The following is an 18,735-nucleotide window of genomic DNA, read 5'->3' as shown; positions in this document are numbered from 1 at the left end:
GCCCACCAGGGACCAGGCGTTACTAGACCTGATTCTCACCAACGGAGATAGCGTCACGGAAGTCTCAGTAGGAGACACACTGGCCTCCAGCGACCATAATATGGTTTGGCTCAACCTCAAGAAAGGTTTCCCAAAAACAAACACAGCAACAAGGGTTCTCAACTTTAGAGGCACAGACTTCAACCGCATGGGAGATTTCGTCCATCAAGAGCTACATAAACAAGCAAAAACTGACAATGTAGAGGATATGTGGTCGTCTCTGAAGTCCATACTACACGTAGCAACAGACCGATACATAAAGACAGTAAGTAAACACAGGAGAAACAAAAGACCACAATGGTTCAGTAAAGAAATTTCAGACCTAGTTAAACAGAAAAGAGATGCTTTTATCGCCTCCAAACATTTAGGCAGAGAGGGGGCGAAAGAGGACTATCTATACATATCCAAAGCTGTCAAAACGGCAGTCAGAGAGGCCAAACTCCGAATGGAGGAAGAGCTAGCATGGAAAATTAAGAAAGGGGATAAATCTTTCTTCAGCTATATTAGTGACAGGAAAAGAAACAAAGATGGGATAGTACGCCTGAAGCAATCGGACGGTAACTTTGCAGAATCAGACTCTGTGAAGGCAGAATTATTAAACCAAAACTTCTGTTCAGTGTTCACCCGCGAAGCGCCGGGAGCTGGTCCACAGCTGCAGACGGGAGATAACCGAATAGACCCGTTTCAAGACTTCGAATTTATGCCCAGTAATGTCTACGGCAAACTTTCAAGACTCAAAGTAAACAAAGCCATGGGGCTGGATAACCTACACCCCAGAGTGCTCAGGGAGTTAAGGGAAGTCCTGGCAGAACCATTATCTGTTCTTTTCAATCTTTCCCTAAGCACAGGAAGGGTCCCCTTAGACTGGAAAACAGCCAACGTAATCCCACTCCACAAAAAGGGCTGCAGGACAGAGACAGCAAACTACAGACCAGTGAGTCTCACGTCTATAGTGTGTAAACTCATGGAAACACTGATCAAACAGAATATTGACACAATCCTAGACAAAGAAAAACTGCGTGATCCACACCAACACGGGTTCACCCGGGGTAGATCCTGCCAATCTAATCTGATTAGCTTTTTTGACTGGGTTACCAGACAACTGGACGCCGGAGAGTCACTGGACGTGGTATACTTGGACTTCAGTAAAGCATTTGATAGCGTCCCTCATCGAAGATTACTGAACAAGCTGAAATCGATGGGATTAGGAGACATTCTAACTACATGGGTTGGGGATTGGCTGAGCGGTAGACTTCAGAAGGTGGTGGTAAACGGTACCCCATCCAAAGCATCGGACGTGATCAGTGGAGTGCCGCAGGGATCGGTCCTGGGTCCGATTCTATTCAATTTATTCATAAGAGATATGACTAAAGGACTTAGAGGAAGGGTATCACTGTTCGCCGACGATGCCAAACTTTGTAACATAGTAGGCAGTGGCTTATCACCTGATAATATGACACACGACCTACTGCTGCTGGAACAATGGTCAAAAACTTGGCAGCTAGGCTTCAATGCTAAAAAATGCAAGATAATGCACTTGGGCAGGAGAAACCCACGGAGAACTTATGTACTAAATGGTGAGATCTTGGTTAGAACTACGGCGGAACGCGATCTAGGAGTAATCATTAGCGAGGATATGAAGGTTGCCAATCAAGTGGAGAAGGCTTCCTCCAGGGCAAGACAAATGATGGGGTGTATCCGTAGAGGTTTCGTCAGCAGGAGACCTGAGGTTATGATGCCGTTGTACAGAGCCATGGTGAGGCCTCACTTGGAGTACTGTGTTCAGTTTTGGAGCCCACACTACCGAAAGGACGTGCTGAGGATCGAGTCGGTTCAGCGAACGGCCACCAGTATGGTCATGGGGCTCAAGGATCTCACGTATGAAGAAAGACTAAAAAAGTTGCGGCTGTACTCACTTGAGGAAAGAAGAGAACGGGGAGATATGATTGAAACGTATAAGTACATCACGGGACGCATCGAGTCAGAAGATGATATCTTCTGGCTCATGGGACCCTCAACCACCAGAGGGCATCCGCTGAAAATCAGGGGAGGGAAGTTTCATGGCGATCCCAGGAAGTACTTCTTCACCGAAAGAGTGGTGGATCATTGGAACAGACTCCCACCCCAGGTGATAAAGGCCAGTAGCATAACGGATTTTAAGAAAAAATGGGATACTCACGTGGGATCTTTAAGGGAGTAAATTCAGGGGGGGGGGATACTTGGAATGGGCAGACTTGGTGGGCTATAGCCCTTTTCTGCCGCTTTTTCTATGTTTCTATGTTTCTATATTGGTCTGAGCCAGTTAGGCTATTCTTATGTTATGTTCTCATTTGTAGGGGGCCTTTGTTTTCACTTCTTATTTTAATGTATTTTTTTTCTGGGAACTTATCAGTGTTTTTTATAATGGGAACAAAAATGGAAGAGAATTGATGTGTGTGGAATGGGGGGTAACTAATTTCTTCAGCTAAATAATTCAATCCACCTCAACCAGACATAGGAGAACTCACGCACCATTCACATACCCTTCAACCAAAAACATCAAAAGAAAAAAACAGTTCGACAACCTCCTAACACTCGACCCCCAACTCTACAACCTATTGACCTCGACCACAGACTACAAAACCTTCAAAAAGAAATAAAAACCCTTCTATTCAAAAAACACATAAAACTGAACTAACACAATCAGAACTGTCCCAAGGATCACCTGCAACTACTCCATATGTACTTCTGATGTCATGACAATTCAGACATAATTTATGTTATGTTATGGTATGTTTGGAATAATGGTTACATATATGAGGTTCAATAAAATAAAATTTTCACTGCCTGTTTCTATAATGACCATTTATTCCGTTTCATGGTTATTACAAAAAATATTTTTTTACATGGGGGGGTGTCAAAAAATGATGGGCCCTGGGTGCCACATACCCTAGGTATGCCACTGCTTGTGGCACATTTCCCCTGTTTAAAGATTCCTAAATTGTAACTAAAATTATTGCATTGCCTCCATAATCTTGTAAATAAAGCTGCTCTGTAAAAATAAAATTCTAGTTCTTCCTTAAATGCTTTAAGTATCTGTTCTTAAATATCACACAGAGCCAAGTTATAAGTAGGTTGTGCCTTTCCCAAAATAAATATCTATTTATATTATATATTTTTTTTGTTATAGGATGTCCAGCGTTGCCACCTATTCTTTACCCCTAAACATACAAACTTTTCAAGTAGGTGTTGCTAGGCGATGGAGGGCACCTCAACTTAGGCGTCATTGGCAACCTAGGGGCTCCTTTTACGATGCCATGTTAGCAGTTTAACGCGCGTAATAGCGCATGCTAAACTGTCGGCTGCGCTAGACGCTAACGCCAGCATTGAGCTGGCTTTAGTTCTAGCCACATAGCACGGGTTTAGCGCGCGCTAAAAAGCTACATGCGCTAAAACCACTAATGCGGCTTCGTAAAAGGAGCCCTAAGAGTTTTGAACTGAACTCTTAATTGGTCATTTAATTTATTTTATTTTTTTGATTGGCTGAAAATTGGTGTGGTCGATTACCACATCAATTAAAAAAAAAAAAAAAAAAAGTTGCTTGTGGATTCCAAAGTTAGGCATCACTAGGCAAATTGGGTGTGTGTCCAATTTAATTGCCAAATAAGTCAATTAGTGCAAATAATTGGACGCTAATAATTTAAGCCCCCTTTTACAAAGGCAATTATCGTGGTAGGACGTGCTAATCACTCCAACGCCCATAGGGATTCAATGGGCATTGGAGCATTTGCCACATGGCAGCTGCTACTGCACATTTGCACAAAGGGGAGGAGGGTAATTTACCTATGCCTCTTTAGGTGCTGGGATCCATTTGTAAATTTTATGCATGGATTCTAAAAGAAGGCATGACCCTGGGCAGATCAAGTGTATTATAAATTTGATTAATCGCTTATTCAAAATTCTAAGCGATGTACAAATCAATAAAATTACAAATTTGGGGGGGAAACAAACCAAACGAATCGAACTAACCTGACAAAACAAATTAAACAAAAGGAAAGGATGGGAAGAGAAATACAAGTTGTTGATAGACACATATGGGGAAAAAAACAATAGGACGGGAATTTGCGTACAGTGTTAGAGTAAGGGGGGAGTCTGCACCTAATTTAGGCATGAGGATTTACACTAGGGTTCAGTTGGTGTAAATCCTTGGCGCCTAAAAGTTAGGCATGGATCTGTGTACTATGTACTGTTCTATAACCAGCACTGAACTTAGAGCGCCATTTATAGACTAGCACTAGGGCCCAAATTCTGTAACCGGCGCCTAATGTTAGGCACCTATTATGGAGGCGCCCAACTAGATAGGCGCCTATCTAAATTGATTAACAAGCTCAATTAAGCTTTTTAATCAGCAATAATTGAAACTTAGGTGCCTATCAAGAAAGCACGATTCTGCAACAAGGCACCTCTAAAAATTTAGGCGGCCTTCAAAAAAATAGGCGCTATGCACCTTAGGCGTGGGCGTGGCTACGTGTTAGGCGCCTTGTTGCAGAATTGCTGCTCTTAAGCGTGCTTAAACGCTCATATAGGCACCTTTTAGTTGTGCCTAGAGCTGGCCTATTTATTGGGCGCCTCCAAAATAGGTGCCGCTCAGCACGATTCATTAAAAAGCACCCAATTTTACTTGAATTGCGCTGAACAGTGCCTATATCGGCACCTAACTTTTGGGCGCTTCTTATAGAATTTGCCCCTATACTGCTCATTTTTCGGTGCCTTTTATAGAATTTGGTCCTATATATTCAATTTAGAAAAACTGTAGATAGAGATAATAGTTTTTTAAAGACCACTTTCCTCATATTCAGTGGAAGAGTAGCCTAATGTCTAGGGTAGTAAGTCGAGCATCAGGGAAGCCAGATTCAACTCCCACTGTGGAATCTTGTGATCTTGGGGAAGTCACAACCTTTCATGCCTCAGGAACAAATTTGATGGCATGCCTTCCAGGGACAGGGAAAGAATTACTATATCTAAATATAACTTTCCCTTGAGCTACTAATGAAAAAGTATGAACAAAAGTGCAAAAGAAATGTGTAATATTAGAAGAAAATAGTTCCTACTATATACAACCCAACCCCGTGAAATGGCTGAACAACAATCCTGAGCTCATGTTATAGAGCTGATGAGGCTGAAAAACGCTAAGGCAAATGCATCATCTAAAAGATAGAACAAAAATAAAAAAAAATACATGATACATTCAGCTGGGTTTATAGGAAGCTTTCCAAGAGAAACAGGAAGGAAATATATACAAAGAAATAGTAATAATAGGTATGCGCAGGCAAAACATATTCATTTTGTTTCCTGTATCATTTGCAGGCTTTTTAAAATTATTATTATTTAAAACACATATTAGAGCACAACTGGACAAGAGCAATACTGAAGCAACAGGGCAGAAAAGCTCAACCCTGCCCTAAGCTAATTCCTGCTGGACCAGTCAGAAAACAGAGATTCAGATTACCAGAAATACAAATCATAGCTAGGTATGGGTTGGCTATTGCCAATTCATAAGAGGCAGAGTAGCAGTGGTGTAGCAAAGGAAGTTGGTACCTGGGACAAAAGCACCCATCATCATCACCCTGTGTGCCCCCTGATGCGCTTTTCCCTGTCACCCTTACATCACCATATTTCTCCGCCTTCCCATCACTCCCCATCTTCTCATCTTCATCAGCAATGAGCAGGTCATCATACCCACTGCTCACACCTTCCAAGACTTCCTTCTGACATCACTTCCTAATCCAGTGAACAAGAACTGACATCAGAGTAAGGAATTAGGCTGGCATGAGTAACGCATATGATAGTCTGCTTGCTGCCAGTGAAGATTTGAAGAGGTAGTGAGGGGGGGGGGGGAAAGAGTGCTTTTCAGAGACCCATCCCATCACCAGGGAGGGGAAAAGAAGAGATGCCTATACCCTCACCAAGTCAGTGCTAGGATAGTCAACACCCCCCCCCCCCCCTTCCAACCATGCCACTGAATAGCTCCCCCTGGAGAGCAGCTGCCTTCTAGCCTAAGGATCACAAGTTTGAGACTGGTTTTGTAAATGATAGCTATTAATGTTCAGGGAGAAAGTGATGAAATTTAATCATACTGGAAAGAAACCTGAAATTTGGGGGGATTATTTTTTTCTGCGCTTTTTGGTTAAAAGAACTCATCTAAAACTTGAGACTACCCCCCCCCCCCCCAAAGGGGCCTATAATATCAGGTTTCTTTCCAGTGTTGTTAAATTTTACCATTTTCCTCCAGTGTAAATAGATTGACACCAGTCAGTCATCTTTGAACCTATGATCTTCAGAACAGAAGGCAGTTGCTTCCCAAGATAGATTATGCTTCCTAAGAGCCTGTTATAACCAGACCGTTTCTATCTATGTATTGTATTTCTAGTAGTCCCTGTTTACTGATTGGAGATTTGCTTCCAGTAATCCCTGTGTGCTCTTGTGTTGGATGCAGTTCTTGGACATAAAATGGCATTAGGATTTACCTCGAGTAATCCTACTCCTTATCTTGTTCTAGTGATTCATTTAGCTATGTTCTTCTATCTATATTTTCTTACTTTGGCTGGGTTTCTTTAGTCAAAATCTGCTTCTCTTTATAGATGGATAATCTGGGCCATATAATGATTTATATAAACAAAATTTTCATTCAAGGTCTCTTGATGTCTTTTGCTTAAGTACTTTTCAATATCAGCCTCAATGAAAAAGTGGTATATTAACATCTGAGATTTATTTTTTTGTAGGGGCTGGGGGAAGGAGTTTTTACCTCAAGCCTTTTTCATTGCTTCTTCAAAGTGACTATTATGTAGGAACATTAGATATCTCCCAGTACCCAAGATAAGTTTGTATCTGAAGCTGTGGAAGGTGAGATGACGTGACCAAGTTTAAAAAGATTTTATATGGCTTATAAACCTCTTCAAGCATGGCCTATCACTTATATCATCAAGAGATCACAAACAGTTTATTTTTAAAACAGTCACCCTCCCAAAACAACATGTATTGCATTACAGTATGCACTGCAATATTTCAGTGAGAATATTCTGTTCTTAAAGGCTTGCAGACAAATTCAAGGCACCGTATAGATTTATAATATTATTATAGAGCAGTGGTTCCCAAACCTGTCCTGGGGGACCCCCAGCCAGTCAGGTTTTCAAGATATCCCTAATGAATATGCATGAGAGAGATTTGCATACCTGTCACTTCCATTATATGCAAATCTCGCTCATGCATATTCATTAGGGATATCTTGAAAACCTGACTGGCTGGGGGTCCCCAAGGTCAGGTTTGGGAACCACTGTTATAGAGGATTCTTATTATAGAGGCAGGGCAGGTTAACCTTTTGAAGGGAACAAGACAAACAAGTCCATTGCTCCCACCTCCACCATAATATAATGCATTTTAAAAGTCCCACAAATGAAGTTCCACATAGGGCTAGATTCACTTACCTGCCCGATCGTGCCCGATCCGTGTGCGATCCGTGGCAGGCCGACAAATTCAACGCAATGTCATACAAATGAGGGCGATCAATGGCATGCCCCCCACTGACCAAAAGGATTGCTGGAGAGCGATCCTTGAGCATGCGCAGACCATCTTCCTTGACTGTAGATGGTTTACGCATGCGCTGGCCTTTCGTGCCCGGCAGAGCTTTTTTACTTTACTGTTTTTTTTACTTTGCAAGCTCGTGGTTTTAACCTGCTTTAAACCCGTGAGTTAAAACCACACTGCGGGGAAGGGCAGGCGAGTCGGGGGCTGAGCAGGGCAGGAGAATCGGGGCAGAAAGCAGGGCAGTCGGAAAGGACCTGAGCGACTAGTCCTCAGCAGTCGCTTATATTTTTGATCAGGCAGCCCAGTCAGTGTTCCTTAATTTTTTGTTGTGAATCACGTCCTTCCTACTTTTGGATGCCCTTCCCCTCCTTTGCATGCGGGGATGGGAATCGGATCGGCACAGAGGTTAGTGAATCGAGTCGGAGGAAAATCAGGTCGCAAAGGGGATCGCAAACCGATTGGTACACGATCGGTTTGCTTAGTGAATCTAGCCCATAATTCAGACTGCAGAGGAAAACTATCAGAGAGGAGAAAGTAGCAGATAAGAAGTAGCAAATAAGTAGCAAATAAGACTCCTCTTGCTGATTGGAGGACAATTTACAGAGGTAGAAGAACAGACAGACCTGTACAGGTTGCTGTAAGCTCTGGTTTCTCCCCATTCTTCTTTCTGCAGGAGTTGACTTACAAGGGCAAAAACGTGTCTTAGAAGCCACTGAATTAGCACATCAGACAACTCACCTTAAATATCAGGACTCTAGGCACAGGACTAGTTTGCCTATGAAGTAACCTTGCCCTTTACAGAGGAACTGTTCAATACTATATGTGCTAAATCTTCTTAAAGCCTGTCTGCGATATTTAGCCAGTCTAGGAATTTAGATTTATTATGTTTCCTCTCTCATAACTAGGAAAACATTGCGATCCCAAGTGCCTACAAAAATATGCAACAATTCCAAAAGGCATCTGCAGACTTTTATATAATTTAAAATAGCCTAATTCTCACTTTTTAAACCAGGATCCTACTATATCAATCGGGTTTTCCCCACCTAATGCATAACATTGGATTAACCTGTTCTGAAAATACAATATACCACAGTTATACTTTTAAAAGACATTGGAGTGCAAGTTGAAAAAAAAAGCCCCAAATCTGTCATTCTTTGCGTGAACTTGATTCAGAAGTAGGAAGGGGCTTGGGAAAACTTGGGCTCCCGCCAGGACACCATGCCAACTAAAACTAATCTGGTTTGGAAATTGGTGTTAGAAGCAGGACAGAATTTATGTATTTTTTTTAAATTCAGTTTTCTATACCGTTCTCTCAGGGGAGCTTAGAACGGTTTATATGAATTTATCAAGTTTCAAGTTTATTTAAAATTTGATTAATTGCTTAATCAACATTCTAAGCGATGAACATAGCTAAAAATTTTTTACAATCAGTCAGGGAGTACAATATGCAAAACATATACTAGACGTACAAGACTTACTGAGCCAAATGGGAAAGGAGGGTAAGAAATACCATAGGAAAGTTGACAAATAGGAGGGCATTTTTCCCTGTCTGTCCCAGCATACTCACAATCTATGTAATATACCTGGGGTAATGAGGGAAATTAAATGACTTTCCCAGGGTCACAAGGAGCAGCGTGGGTTTGAACCCACAATCTCAGGGTGCTGAGACTGTAGCTTTAACCACTGCGCCACACCTTTTCAGCCATGTTCATTATAGCATATGAAAATTCCTGGTTGCATTTTGTACTATAGCATATGTCCACAGAAGCCAAGAAACAGCAAGTATATAGTTTCAATTTCTGCATTTGCTTGGGTTTTTTTTTTTTTTTAATTTAGGCAGCAAGCAGAACAGTATCTCATTAAAAAATATATTTATTAAAAAAAAATTTTGCATACACTTCGGGCATCTGTTCCAAAAAAGTAACTTCCTGCTGACAAAGCTTCTTTGAAAATACAGCACACTATATTCCTTTGGACGGTACCAAAGGATGTTTTATTTTTGTTTATACATTCTCTCTTGCTTTCAGGTCCGTCTTCTCCTCAGACAATAGAGATCGGATGAATCTTTGCAAAAGAGTAAGCAGAAAACCCCAGTGTCATTTCTGTGTGGCCATTCCCTCTACAGATATCCTGCATTTTTGCATGACAGCACTGCACTCAGGATTACTGTCACATAACCCCAAAAAGATCACTGCCATTTCAGTCAACCTTAAGTGAGGCTCAAAGATCCTATGCCCAGGAATGCTGACTATCAAATGATCATTCTACTGCACTAAATATATTTGATTTGTTGTTACGGGTGACCAACTTAAACTTTAAATTACTACCGCGAGGAATGAAAGCTGATAACCCTATTCACCTTTAGCAGATGCATTATTTTTCATCGCCCTGGCTTATAAGACTTGGTTCTAAACATAGTCATTTTAATGGAAATGTGAACAATGACACTTATTTTATAGGCAAAGGTAAAGAATGGGCATTGCAATAAAGAATCACCACGTGAATAAGAAGAGGCAAAACTTTGTTAAAAATCTGTCACAGTGTAATTCCTGTTTTACTATTGTTGCTAGAGGAGTACAATCTTACAAAAAACAAGTTTCAGACAATGTAGTGTGTGAAATCTATAGTATTTGTACTTGAAGAAATATTGACTTAACATAGTTAATGTGTAATGTTTTCAGCACAAAATATACTGATTAGTGCATTTCAATGATAAAAGGGATACCACTCCCACATAACCATTTATATACATTTGGCAAGTATTATATCTACATATAATATATTTCTCAAAAGACTTGTAATCCATACACTACAAACACACTTACAAAGCTGCACTGGCTATTCCCACACAGCAAATGCGATAAAGCCCATTCAATTCCTGTTGACTTCATCGCATTTGTCACATGATAAACCTTAGCACAGCTTTGTAAAAGGAATCCTTATTGCATATAATATTAAAAACACCATATACTATCACGCATTATATGCATATTAACATAACATTTAAAAATGAGTGGTTAATTTCATTCCTAGATCGATGATGATCGCCGCCAATTATAAAATATAATGAGCCAGAAATGTGCATGTCTTTCCATAACTCCTGTGAAAGCAAAAACATACCTTTGAGGTTGCACATAATTTGTTAATAGGAAGACACAAGAAACTGTCCAATCTGTTGTGTAACATAACTGCAATGAACACCACACAATAGCTATCAGTTGTAAAACAATTTTTCATGCAAGAGCTCAATATGTTTAAACTTAAGAAACTGGATCTACCTTTGTACTTCAGGAGACAAGGTTAAAAAATGATACCCTGGAGAGTGTTGAGGCTTCTTTAAAGATAGGATTTGGCCTTGGGAGCTACTACCTTAGGAATACACAAATGACTTGGATCAATGTCTTTTATTTGCTTCTAGGAATAAATCTCAATAGTGTGCTACTGTCCACTCAGATGAACATATCTGATTTTGAGAGAAGAGTAATGGGAGCTACAAGGAAGACACGTAGTGAGAAACTTGGACAAGTGGAATGCGTAGGGAGAGAAGACCTCAAACTGAAATCAGGAAATTAAAAAAAAAAAAGAGAGAGACAAGACAAAAGCAATATATGAATCTAGATATGTATAAATAAAATCAATCCACAGTTCACCAAGATTATATGGTTAAAAGAAGAAGAACCCATGGTGAGAAAAGAATATAGAGATGAAGCTGTAATGCAACATAATAAATCAATAAACTGGGAAAGTGAGATTAAACAAAAAAGTAAAATTCTGTCAGTCTGAAAAAGACAAATTATAATATGTAAACCAAATTGCTTCCCAAACTAAAGTTTCAATATAATTAAAATAAAAAAACACCACACACACAATATAAAACAACAGCAAAAGCCAGAAATAGCCAACAAAAGTAGTAGAAAAAAGTTCTATGCCAGATTATATCCTAGAAAAAGGATCAGAAGAGCAGCATAAAACTGTTAAATTCCTACGTACAAGGCATGAGTAAAGGCATCCAAGTAAACCTGGGAACAATGCATCAATCACTGTAAAACTTAAGTAGTATAACTCGTATCTTCTGACTGAAACAATACAGTTATGGAAGAGATTTTCTTTTGGTTTATCTTTATGATTTACTGAATTGCATATAACTATTATAGAGGGTCTTCAGGACATATGAAAGTACATGGATTCATCCTAAAATGTACAGATGTAAACAGCCTGTACCCACTGGAATATATATAAAACACAGCAACAATGGCTTTTTTTTTTTTTTTTTACATCAAGCAAAATAAACAGCTGAGAATTTGTCAGTGGTTCAGAATATTGGATAAAAAAATATTTAGGCACCATGTCCACGAGTTTTTTTTAATGCATACCGTCTGCCAAGAGAAAATAAGACATACATATACAGTGCTCATGCAGATCATTTAACCCTATAGTTTTTATAAATCAAAGTTTTCCTCAAGCCGATGAAAGAAGGTATGAGGCAGAAACTTTATAACAGCCTTTAAATTATGCAGGTTGTACTCATTTTGGAGAACCTCACCTTGGGGGAAATATTTGCTAGCTAAACAATATTCTAATGTAAAGTGCAAACAGAAACAAGGGGCATTATTTAAAAAATAAAAGTCCTTGCAAGGATTCACCTAAACATATTTCAGCAAAGCAACTGAGCAAGTTTGTTTAGCCACTTTTCTCCCCACCTCCTTCACCCAAGACCTTGATTTTTGTATTCTGTTCACATGAACCAGTAAATAAGGTGCACTCCTTCTGCTCCTTAAAAAAAAATTACCATCTCAAAAATATGCCACTTTCCCCTGAACTCCAAGCGTGTCTAATAATGCGAGAAGCAGATTGTCTACCCTCGTTTCCTTAATTTGTTTCATCTAAAAGCAATTCACTCAACATCTTGTCGCCCTCTGGCAGCTCAGTTTACTTATCCGCACTTAATTTCTCATTTGGACCAAAACAAACTCCAATAAACTGCTACTGACTGTTTACAGGGCGGGGGGGGGGGGGGGGGGGGGAGCTCAAGACATATACATTTGGAAGCAGTTCACACAAAGGATGGGCGATGTAACCTGCTTTTTATCATGGTAAATTGTAATTAACAAGGACTTTTTTTTTAATGTTTGGCTGCGAAGAGAGATTTGGCAAGAAATTGCCTGAGTTGAATTCGTTTACATTAAAAACAAACACAATATCTTTTTTTTAATGTAAATGCTTTTTCTTTTACACAAACCTGCCCACGTTACCCCCCCCCTCCTCTTTTTTTGGTTTTTTAAATATTTCTAGTCCCTTCATCTGAAAATTGCAAGGGCACAAGTAAAATTATGAACGAGTGTTGGGACTCAGTCTGCACGAGAGAATATGTAAAGTATACGAAATGGTACACATTGCTGAGGCGTGGAGCAGCAGGGTTAATTTTATTCTCCTTCTGCAGAAATTTTGAAAAGGAGCTTTTATCCCTAACCTCAGCAGTTCTGCTAATACCAAATTATTGCGTGTAGACCAAGAGACAGGTCCCCCATGGCTGAGACTGAACCAGACAAACCCCAGTGGGTTGCCTCATAGAAATTCCTATCAGCTAAACATACATATCAGTCTCAAAAGCTTTTCAAAGGAACGCCGTGCATAATCAAGCCAGTGAGGTAAGTATGAAAAGAAGAAATACCAAAAAAAAAAAAGAAGGAAAGAAACTCAGTGAAGCGCTGCATTTATTTCAAATGACTACACAAGGGATGACAGTGTAAAAACATCACAAGGACCAGAAATGCCCACTGACGGCCAATAACATCTGCAGCCTGTCTTATAAATGCATTGTGCCTTCACAAACGGATATCTGTGCTAAACAGAATATTGATAACCGTTTTAGGATTTGCCTGGGGGAAAGGGGGAGGCAGTAAAGGGTGGGGGGGGGATGTTTTAAAACACTCCAAGCAGCACTTCTTTCACCCTTACAAAAACATTGAAACTCAAAAGACTCCGGTGCATTCCTTTGGCAAGCACGTTTGCTCTGTTTACATTCAAGGCAGGGCAAAAGGCCTAATATTGCCATCCACGTCAAATCTTTGCTTCTTTCTTCACTCTTTTTTTTTTTGGGATCGGTCCACACTCCGCCAAACGAGGCGGCACGACTACAGGTAGGTCTGGCATGGTGGCCTTTGCAATTCCCTCACCAGGATCCACTACAAAGCACAAAAACCTTCCATGCATTCAGTTTGCAACAAAAGCCAAGGACCAAGAAACTTTTACTTCCACTCCGACAAAAACCACAGTCACTTCTTTGATGCAGGATTACACTTTCCTCCGTGTCCTTCTGTTTGGGGTTAAACAAATTGTCTAAACTACCTATGATGTCCATGACTTATATTACTAAAGCAACCCAGCCAGTTCAAATGTCAATAAACAGGGAAGTTGCAGGGACTAAAGCCAACAGAACTGCATGCTTAACTGAACCAGCAGCAATATTTGCCAGAATCTTGACTAAAGTTTGTAGCTCAGAGCAAGCAGGCAGGTCAACAGGGCAGCATCCAATTGCACGATTCAACTTATACATCCCAAGTGCATTTTAAAGAACTACAGCTTGGCAACGCTACTCAAAATATTGCACGCTCTGGACGCCACCTGACTCGCAGCAAAATTTACTGCAGAAAACAGTGGCCAATATCAAATCTGAGTGGCCAATTTGCAAATAAGCCCTGGGTCATACCTCAGGTGGAAAGGAAATACACACACTCAGATCCGTTCAGCAACCTGACAGCTAAAAACCAACAACAACAAAAAATCCACAGACGGATGAAAGAAACCCACCAAAACACTGCCCCTTCTGTTCTTTAGCTACAAAACATAACTACATTTGCGTATCACCGAAGTAACAAACTGCTGGTTAAGTGTATCTCGTTTCAGACATACAAAAAGGGCATTAACCTGGTGAAGCGAAGCAGCAAAGCTCTGGAGAGAAAAATCAACACATTAGCTTGTCGGGAAGGCACAGTTCTGGGACATCGGTTCCGAAATAGCACACATAGGGCAACAGGGAATAAAGAAAACTGCAGTGATGACGGACGGGACTCACCTGTCTGGCAAGTGACGGGCTGCCGGGTCACCGCCGCCCAGAGCGCACCGAGCCAGCCCAGGAGTCCTGCAGCCTGCAGCTTCATCATGCACTATGACTTCTCCACTCAGCTCCTGGTATCCACGCTTGCATGACCCCGGGGGAGAGCCTCGTGCCGCTGTGTCCCCTTTCCCCCCTCTCTGTCTTCTGCAGAGATTTAGGGGGGGAGGGGAGGGGGAGAGCAGAGCTGTGTGAGGTCCCAGGGGTTGATAGTTTCTTCTCTGCCAGCCCGGCAGTTTGTGAAGAGGACGTAAGAAAACCAAAAAGTTTATTTGCAAGACCTGTAGACTCCCTTTCTTTCTTTTTTTTTTTTTTAAACCAGTTTCGTAGATCTTTCTTCTCTCTAGTCCTCTTTCCCGGCGTGTCCCCTGCCTCTCTCTCTCTCTGCTTTTCCTCACACTCTTACACAGCTGATTGCAGGGGTAAAAATATCCGTATCTCAGCTCCTCATTCCATTACTCCCCCCGTCTCCGGCTCCATAGGATTAATAAGCAGAGAAGGCAAGCTAAAGCCAGCACGAGCAAAACCCCCGCCCGCTCCGGCAATGGAAGCCACGCCCCCCACTCCCCACGCTCACAAAAAAAAAAAAAATATCTCGAGGCTGATTGGCCCGGCAGTTCTTCCTAAAATACTGAACCAGCTGGAACCGAGGCAAAACACCTGTCACTGAGAGAGGAAGCGAGACGTAGGACAGAGAAAGAGCGGAGGGATAGAGCTCAGTCAGGAGAGACGTGGAACCGGACGGAACCATAAGAGAATCTGACTGGGTGCCGCCAAATGCAATATAAATTACCCCTTCCCTGGACACAATGAGGCGACTTGCTCAATACTGGGGGGTGTTCAGCACCCGCAGAGTTTGCTGCTGTGGACAGACTCGTGAGGCGGACGGATCAGAGCGATGCAGGAGGCAGCCCACACAGATGGACATTAAAGGGCAAACAGCAAGGGGGGGGACTCTCGAATGAAGTGATCTAAAGGAGCCCAGTGAAGAGCGAAAGGGATGGTCCCCCTTAACAAGGTGACAACTGCAGCGGCTGGCCACAATCAGAAAGCAATCAGACTTTGACGGCAAGAAGAGAGCTGTTGTGAGTAAGAACTTACATATGGGGGGCTGGCAAAGCTTCTGTTTTTTTTTAACTTGAGAAGCATAACAATTAAAAAAAACGTACACATGAATGAATACCAAACTGTAGTAGCATGTGGGATGGGTTTAGCAGAAACATTTCTGGCCAAGATCAGTCTCAGAGCACAGGTAATCAAAGAGTGCATGCATGAAATTTTTCATTTTCTGTTGTTGCCTGTCTCTTTTATGGGAATATTTGTTTCCATTTGGCCATTTTTATCTTGTGGGAGCAAAGCCGAATAGTGCACAATCTTTCAGTACGCAATATAATCAGCAAACCCCCCCAAAAAAATCAATTTTCATTGGGGGGGGCGGTTCTGCTCACATTGGGGGTTTAGGGGGAAAATTTATGGAGCAGTGTTAGAACTTAATACATATAACATAAATATAAAGCCCGAGAGCTTGTCTCGATGGGTGGCTCTAACGTGGAGCTGGGAGGCACGCAGGGCCACCCGTCGGGTAAGTAATAAGGGAGGGGGGTTATGGTAGGAAGGGCAGTTAGATTAAAGGGGAGGAGGTATATCCCGCCGTGGGATTGACTTCTGATAGGGTAGGGCCGCTGCTGCAGGGTAGGGTGGGTAGGGATATAAATAGGAGGGCTCTCGGAGGACCTTAATGGTTTCCGGTCCTCCGAGACAGCTTTCGGTGGTGTCGGAGGGGTGTGGGACTTACGGCCTACCACGTGTCGGCAGTTCCGGCGGCTTTCTTCCCCTGCGGTGCGCGATCGATGGAGCGTCTCGGCTGGAAGAGTCGGGCCGGAATATGGCGCGTGCACCCTCCAGTGACCCTGCGGATCCTGTGGAGCTGTCCCTCCTGGCTGGTGATTCTCTCGATGAGGACGACCTGGCGCCGGTGAGTGCAGCTGCAGAGGGGGGAAGATCGTTGCCTCATCGGCACTCACGTTCGGCAGCACGAACTGCGATAGCGCTGGAGGTTGTGGGGGAGGTGTCGGCTGTGCATGGTGGTGCGCGGTGGACCTGCAGGGGCAGACGCCGATTGCTGGGAGTCTGTGGGAGGAGTCGTGGCACGCCCCGGGCTGGAGATAGGCCTGAGGGGACTTCAGCTGAGGCTGCTGGAGGGGCTGTTAGGACGTCGGCTGCTGAGGTCCTTCCTGCAGCTGGTGTGCCTGAGACTGAACCGGGTGGTGTTGGGCTTGTTCGTGCTGGGCTGGAGTCTGGCCGGCAAGATGGGGTAGCTTCCTCCCCGGTGGTGGGTGATGAGGTTGGGGGAGGGTCATTGGGGATCCCAGTACTTCCTTCCACATCAGGGATGGGTCGTGGGTTCCCAGCGAGCTTGGGTGGCTAGTGGTCGCCTTGGGCGGCGGGGCCTTGGGGGACTCCATGGGGATCTGGCCCCTGGGCTGTGATTCCGCCTCTGTTCCACGGAGCTGTTCCGCCGCCACCTTGGGGCCCAGGCGCTTCTGTTGGGGGTGGACCTTGGGGGTTTGAGGGGGTGGGGGACCAGCGGGTGGGGACTCGGCCCACGGGGCTAACTTACCCTCATGCTGTGCAGGTTGCTGGCTCCTGTCTGGATTTTTTCCCCCATGATCTTGCTGCTGGACGTGAGCGCATCACCGGGACATCTACTGCGGGATTATCTGGAGGTGGACGGGATGAAGCCCCACGGACTGGAGTTGAGGATCCTGTGCGGGTGGCTCGCCGGAGTCCTGCTATGGTGGTTGCTGCGGAGGGCGCCACTCCTGGAGCGGCAGACAATGGAGGCAGACCTGGAGGAGACCGGACCACGGGTAACATGGCCCTAGAGGCTGGGGCTGATGGCAAGGGTAGGAAGAGGAAGAGGAAGGGAAAGGGGAAGGGGAAGGGTAGGAAAGGCCGTCGGAGTACGGCTTCTTCTTCATCCTCTTTAACCTCTTCTTCCTCTTTGACGTCGTCTTCCTCGTCAGGGTCACCTTGGCGGGAGGCGGGTGAGAGGCCGGGACATGAAGGGGATGATCGGGGGGCTCCAGCTCTCATGGCGCTGTCGGAGTTGTGGGAGAAGGTTCCGCGGTCTCTTCGTCGCAAGATCAAGAAGCGTACGTGTGTTGACATTTTTCAGCTTCTGGAGGGCAGAGTACGTGGGCGGAAGAAGAAGAGCAAGAAGGAGGGAGGGAAGCCGAAAGTGGGTTTGGTGTCCCGCAATGTTGTAAACTGGATGCATGTGTTTTTGCGGTTGGCCAGTGTCTGGGGGCGGGAGCGCCCCAGGACTTTGGCCTTTTGCTGGCCTATGTGGACTTCATCCTCGATGCTTGTCAGCGGTTCGGTGGATGGGCGTGACTCAACTACGATGAAGCGTTCCGCGACAAGATGGAAGAGAACTGGCACATGTCATGGGGTACGCAAGACATCAATCTGTGGCTCACCCTTATGGCGAAACCTGGGGGGTCCGGACTGATTGCTTCGGGAAAGCCGGGGTCCCAAGTCACTGGGGGAGTGTGTTCCTTTCGTCCCTCAGGGGGCCCGGAGGCTGGGGGTGGCCCAGGTATCTACTGGCAGTTCAATAAATCTTCATGTTCCTTCACCGACTGTCGATTTCGTCACGCCTGCTCCTTGTGTGGTCAAGGACACTCGGCGCTCAAGTGCCCCAAGAAAAGAGCTGGGGCACCTCCCGCCCCGGCTAAGTGAGGTCGGGGTGCGGAGGTTGCCCACCCCAGTCCAGGTGGGTGCCATGAGGCCTTGGTTGGACCAATACGGTGATGCGCGGGTACTGCGGTTTTGGCCGGGGGATTTAGTGAGGGTTTTGTAATTCTGTATTCGCTTCCTCTGGCTAATGTGCAAGCTTCCAATGCTTCTTCAGTATCTCAGTTGCGGGTGAAGTTGCGTGAGGAACTTGCAAAGGCGCGAGTTGTGGGGCCCTTTCAGGAATGCCTGTTCCCGGTGATGGTGTTTTCCCCTCTGGA

General features: G+C 43.8%; 1 protein-coding gene across 2 annotated transcripts in view; it reads right to left on the bottom strand.

The window, feature by feature from the left end:
- The window catches only part of ERBB4 (erb-b2 receptor tyrosine kinase 4), a 1,781,744-nt gene extending 1,766,560 nt beyond the window's left edge, over positions 1-15,184 (bottom strand). For both annotated transcript variants that reach the window (XM_033945093.1, XM_033945094.1), the window contains exon 1: positions 14,678-15,184. In XM_033945093.1, coding sequence (XP_033800984.1) covers positions 14,678-14,765 — 88 coding nt within the window. In that variant the 5' untranslated portion in view covers positions 14,766-15,184. The remainder of the gene's footprint in view (positions 1-14,677) is intronic.
- Between the last annotated feature and the right edge of the window lie 3,551 nt (positions 15,185-18,735).

The sequence above is a fragment of the Geotrypetes seraphini genome, chromosome 5 (genome assembly GCF_902459505.1).
Source record: "Geotrypetes seraphini chromosome 5, aGeoSer1.1, whole genome shotgun sequence".
NCBI classification, from domain to species: Eukaryota; Metazoa; Chordata; class Amphibia; order Gymnophiona; family Dermophiidae; genus Geotrypetes; species Geotrypetes seraphini.
The sequence above is the reverse complement of the archived record's forward strand: the minus strand, read 5'-3'. Positions and strand labels throughout refer to the sequence as shown.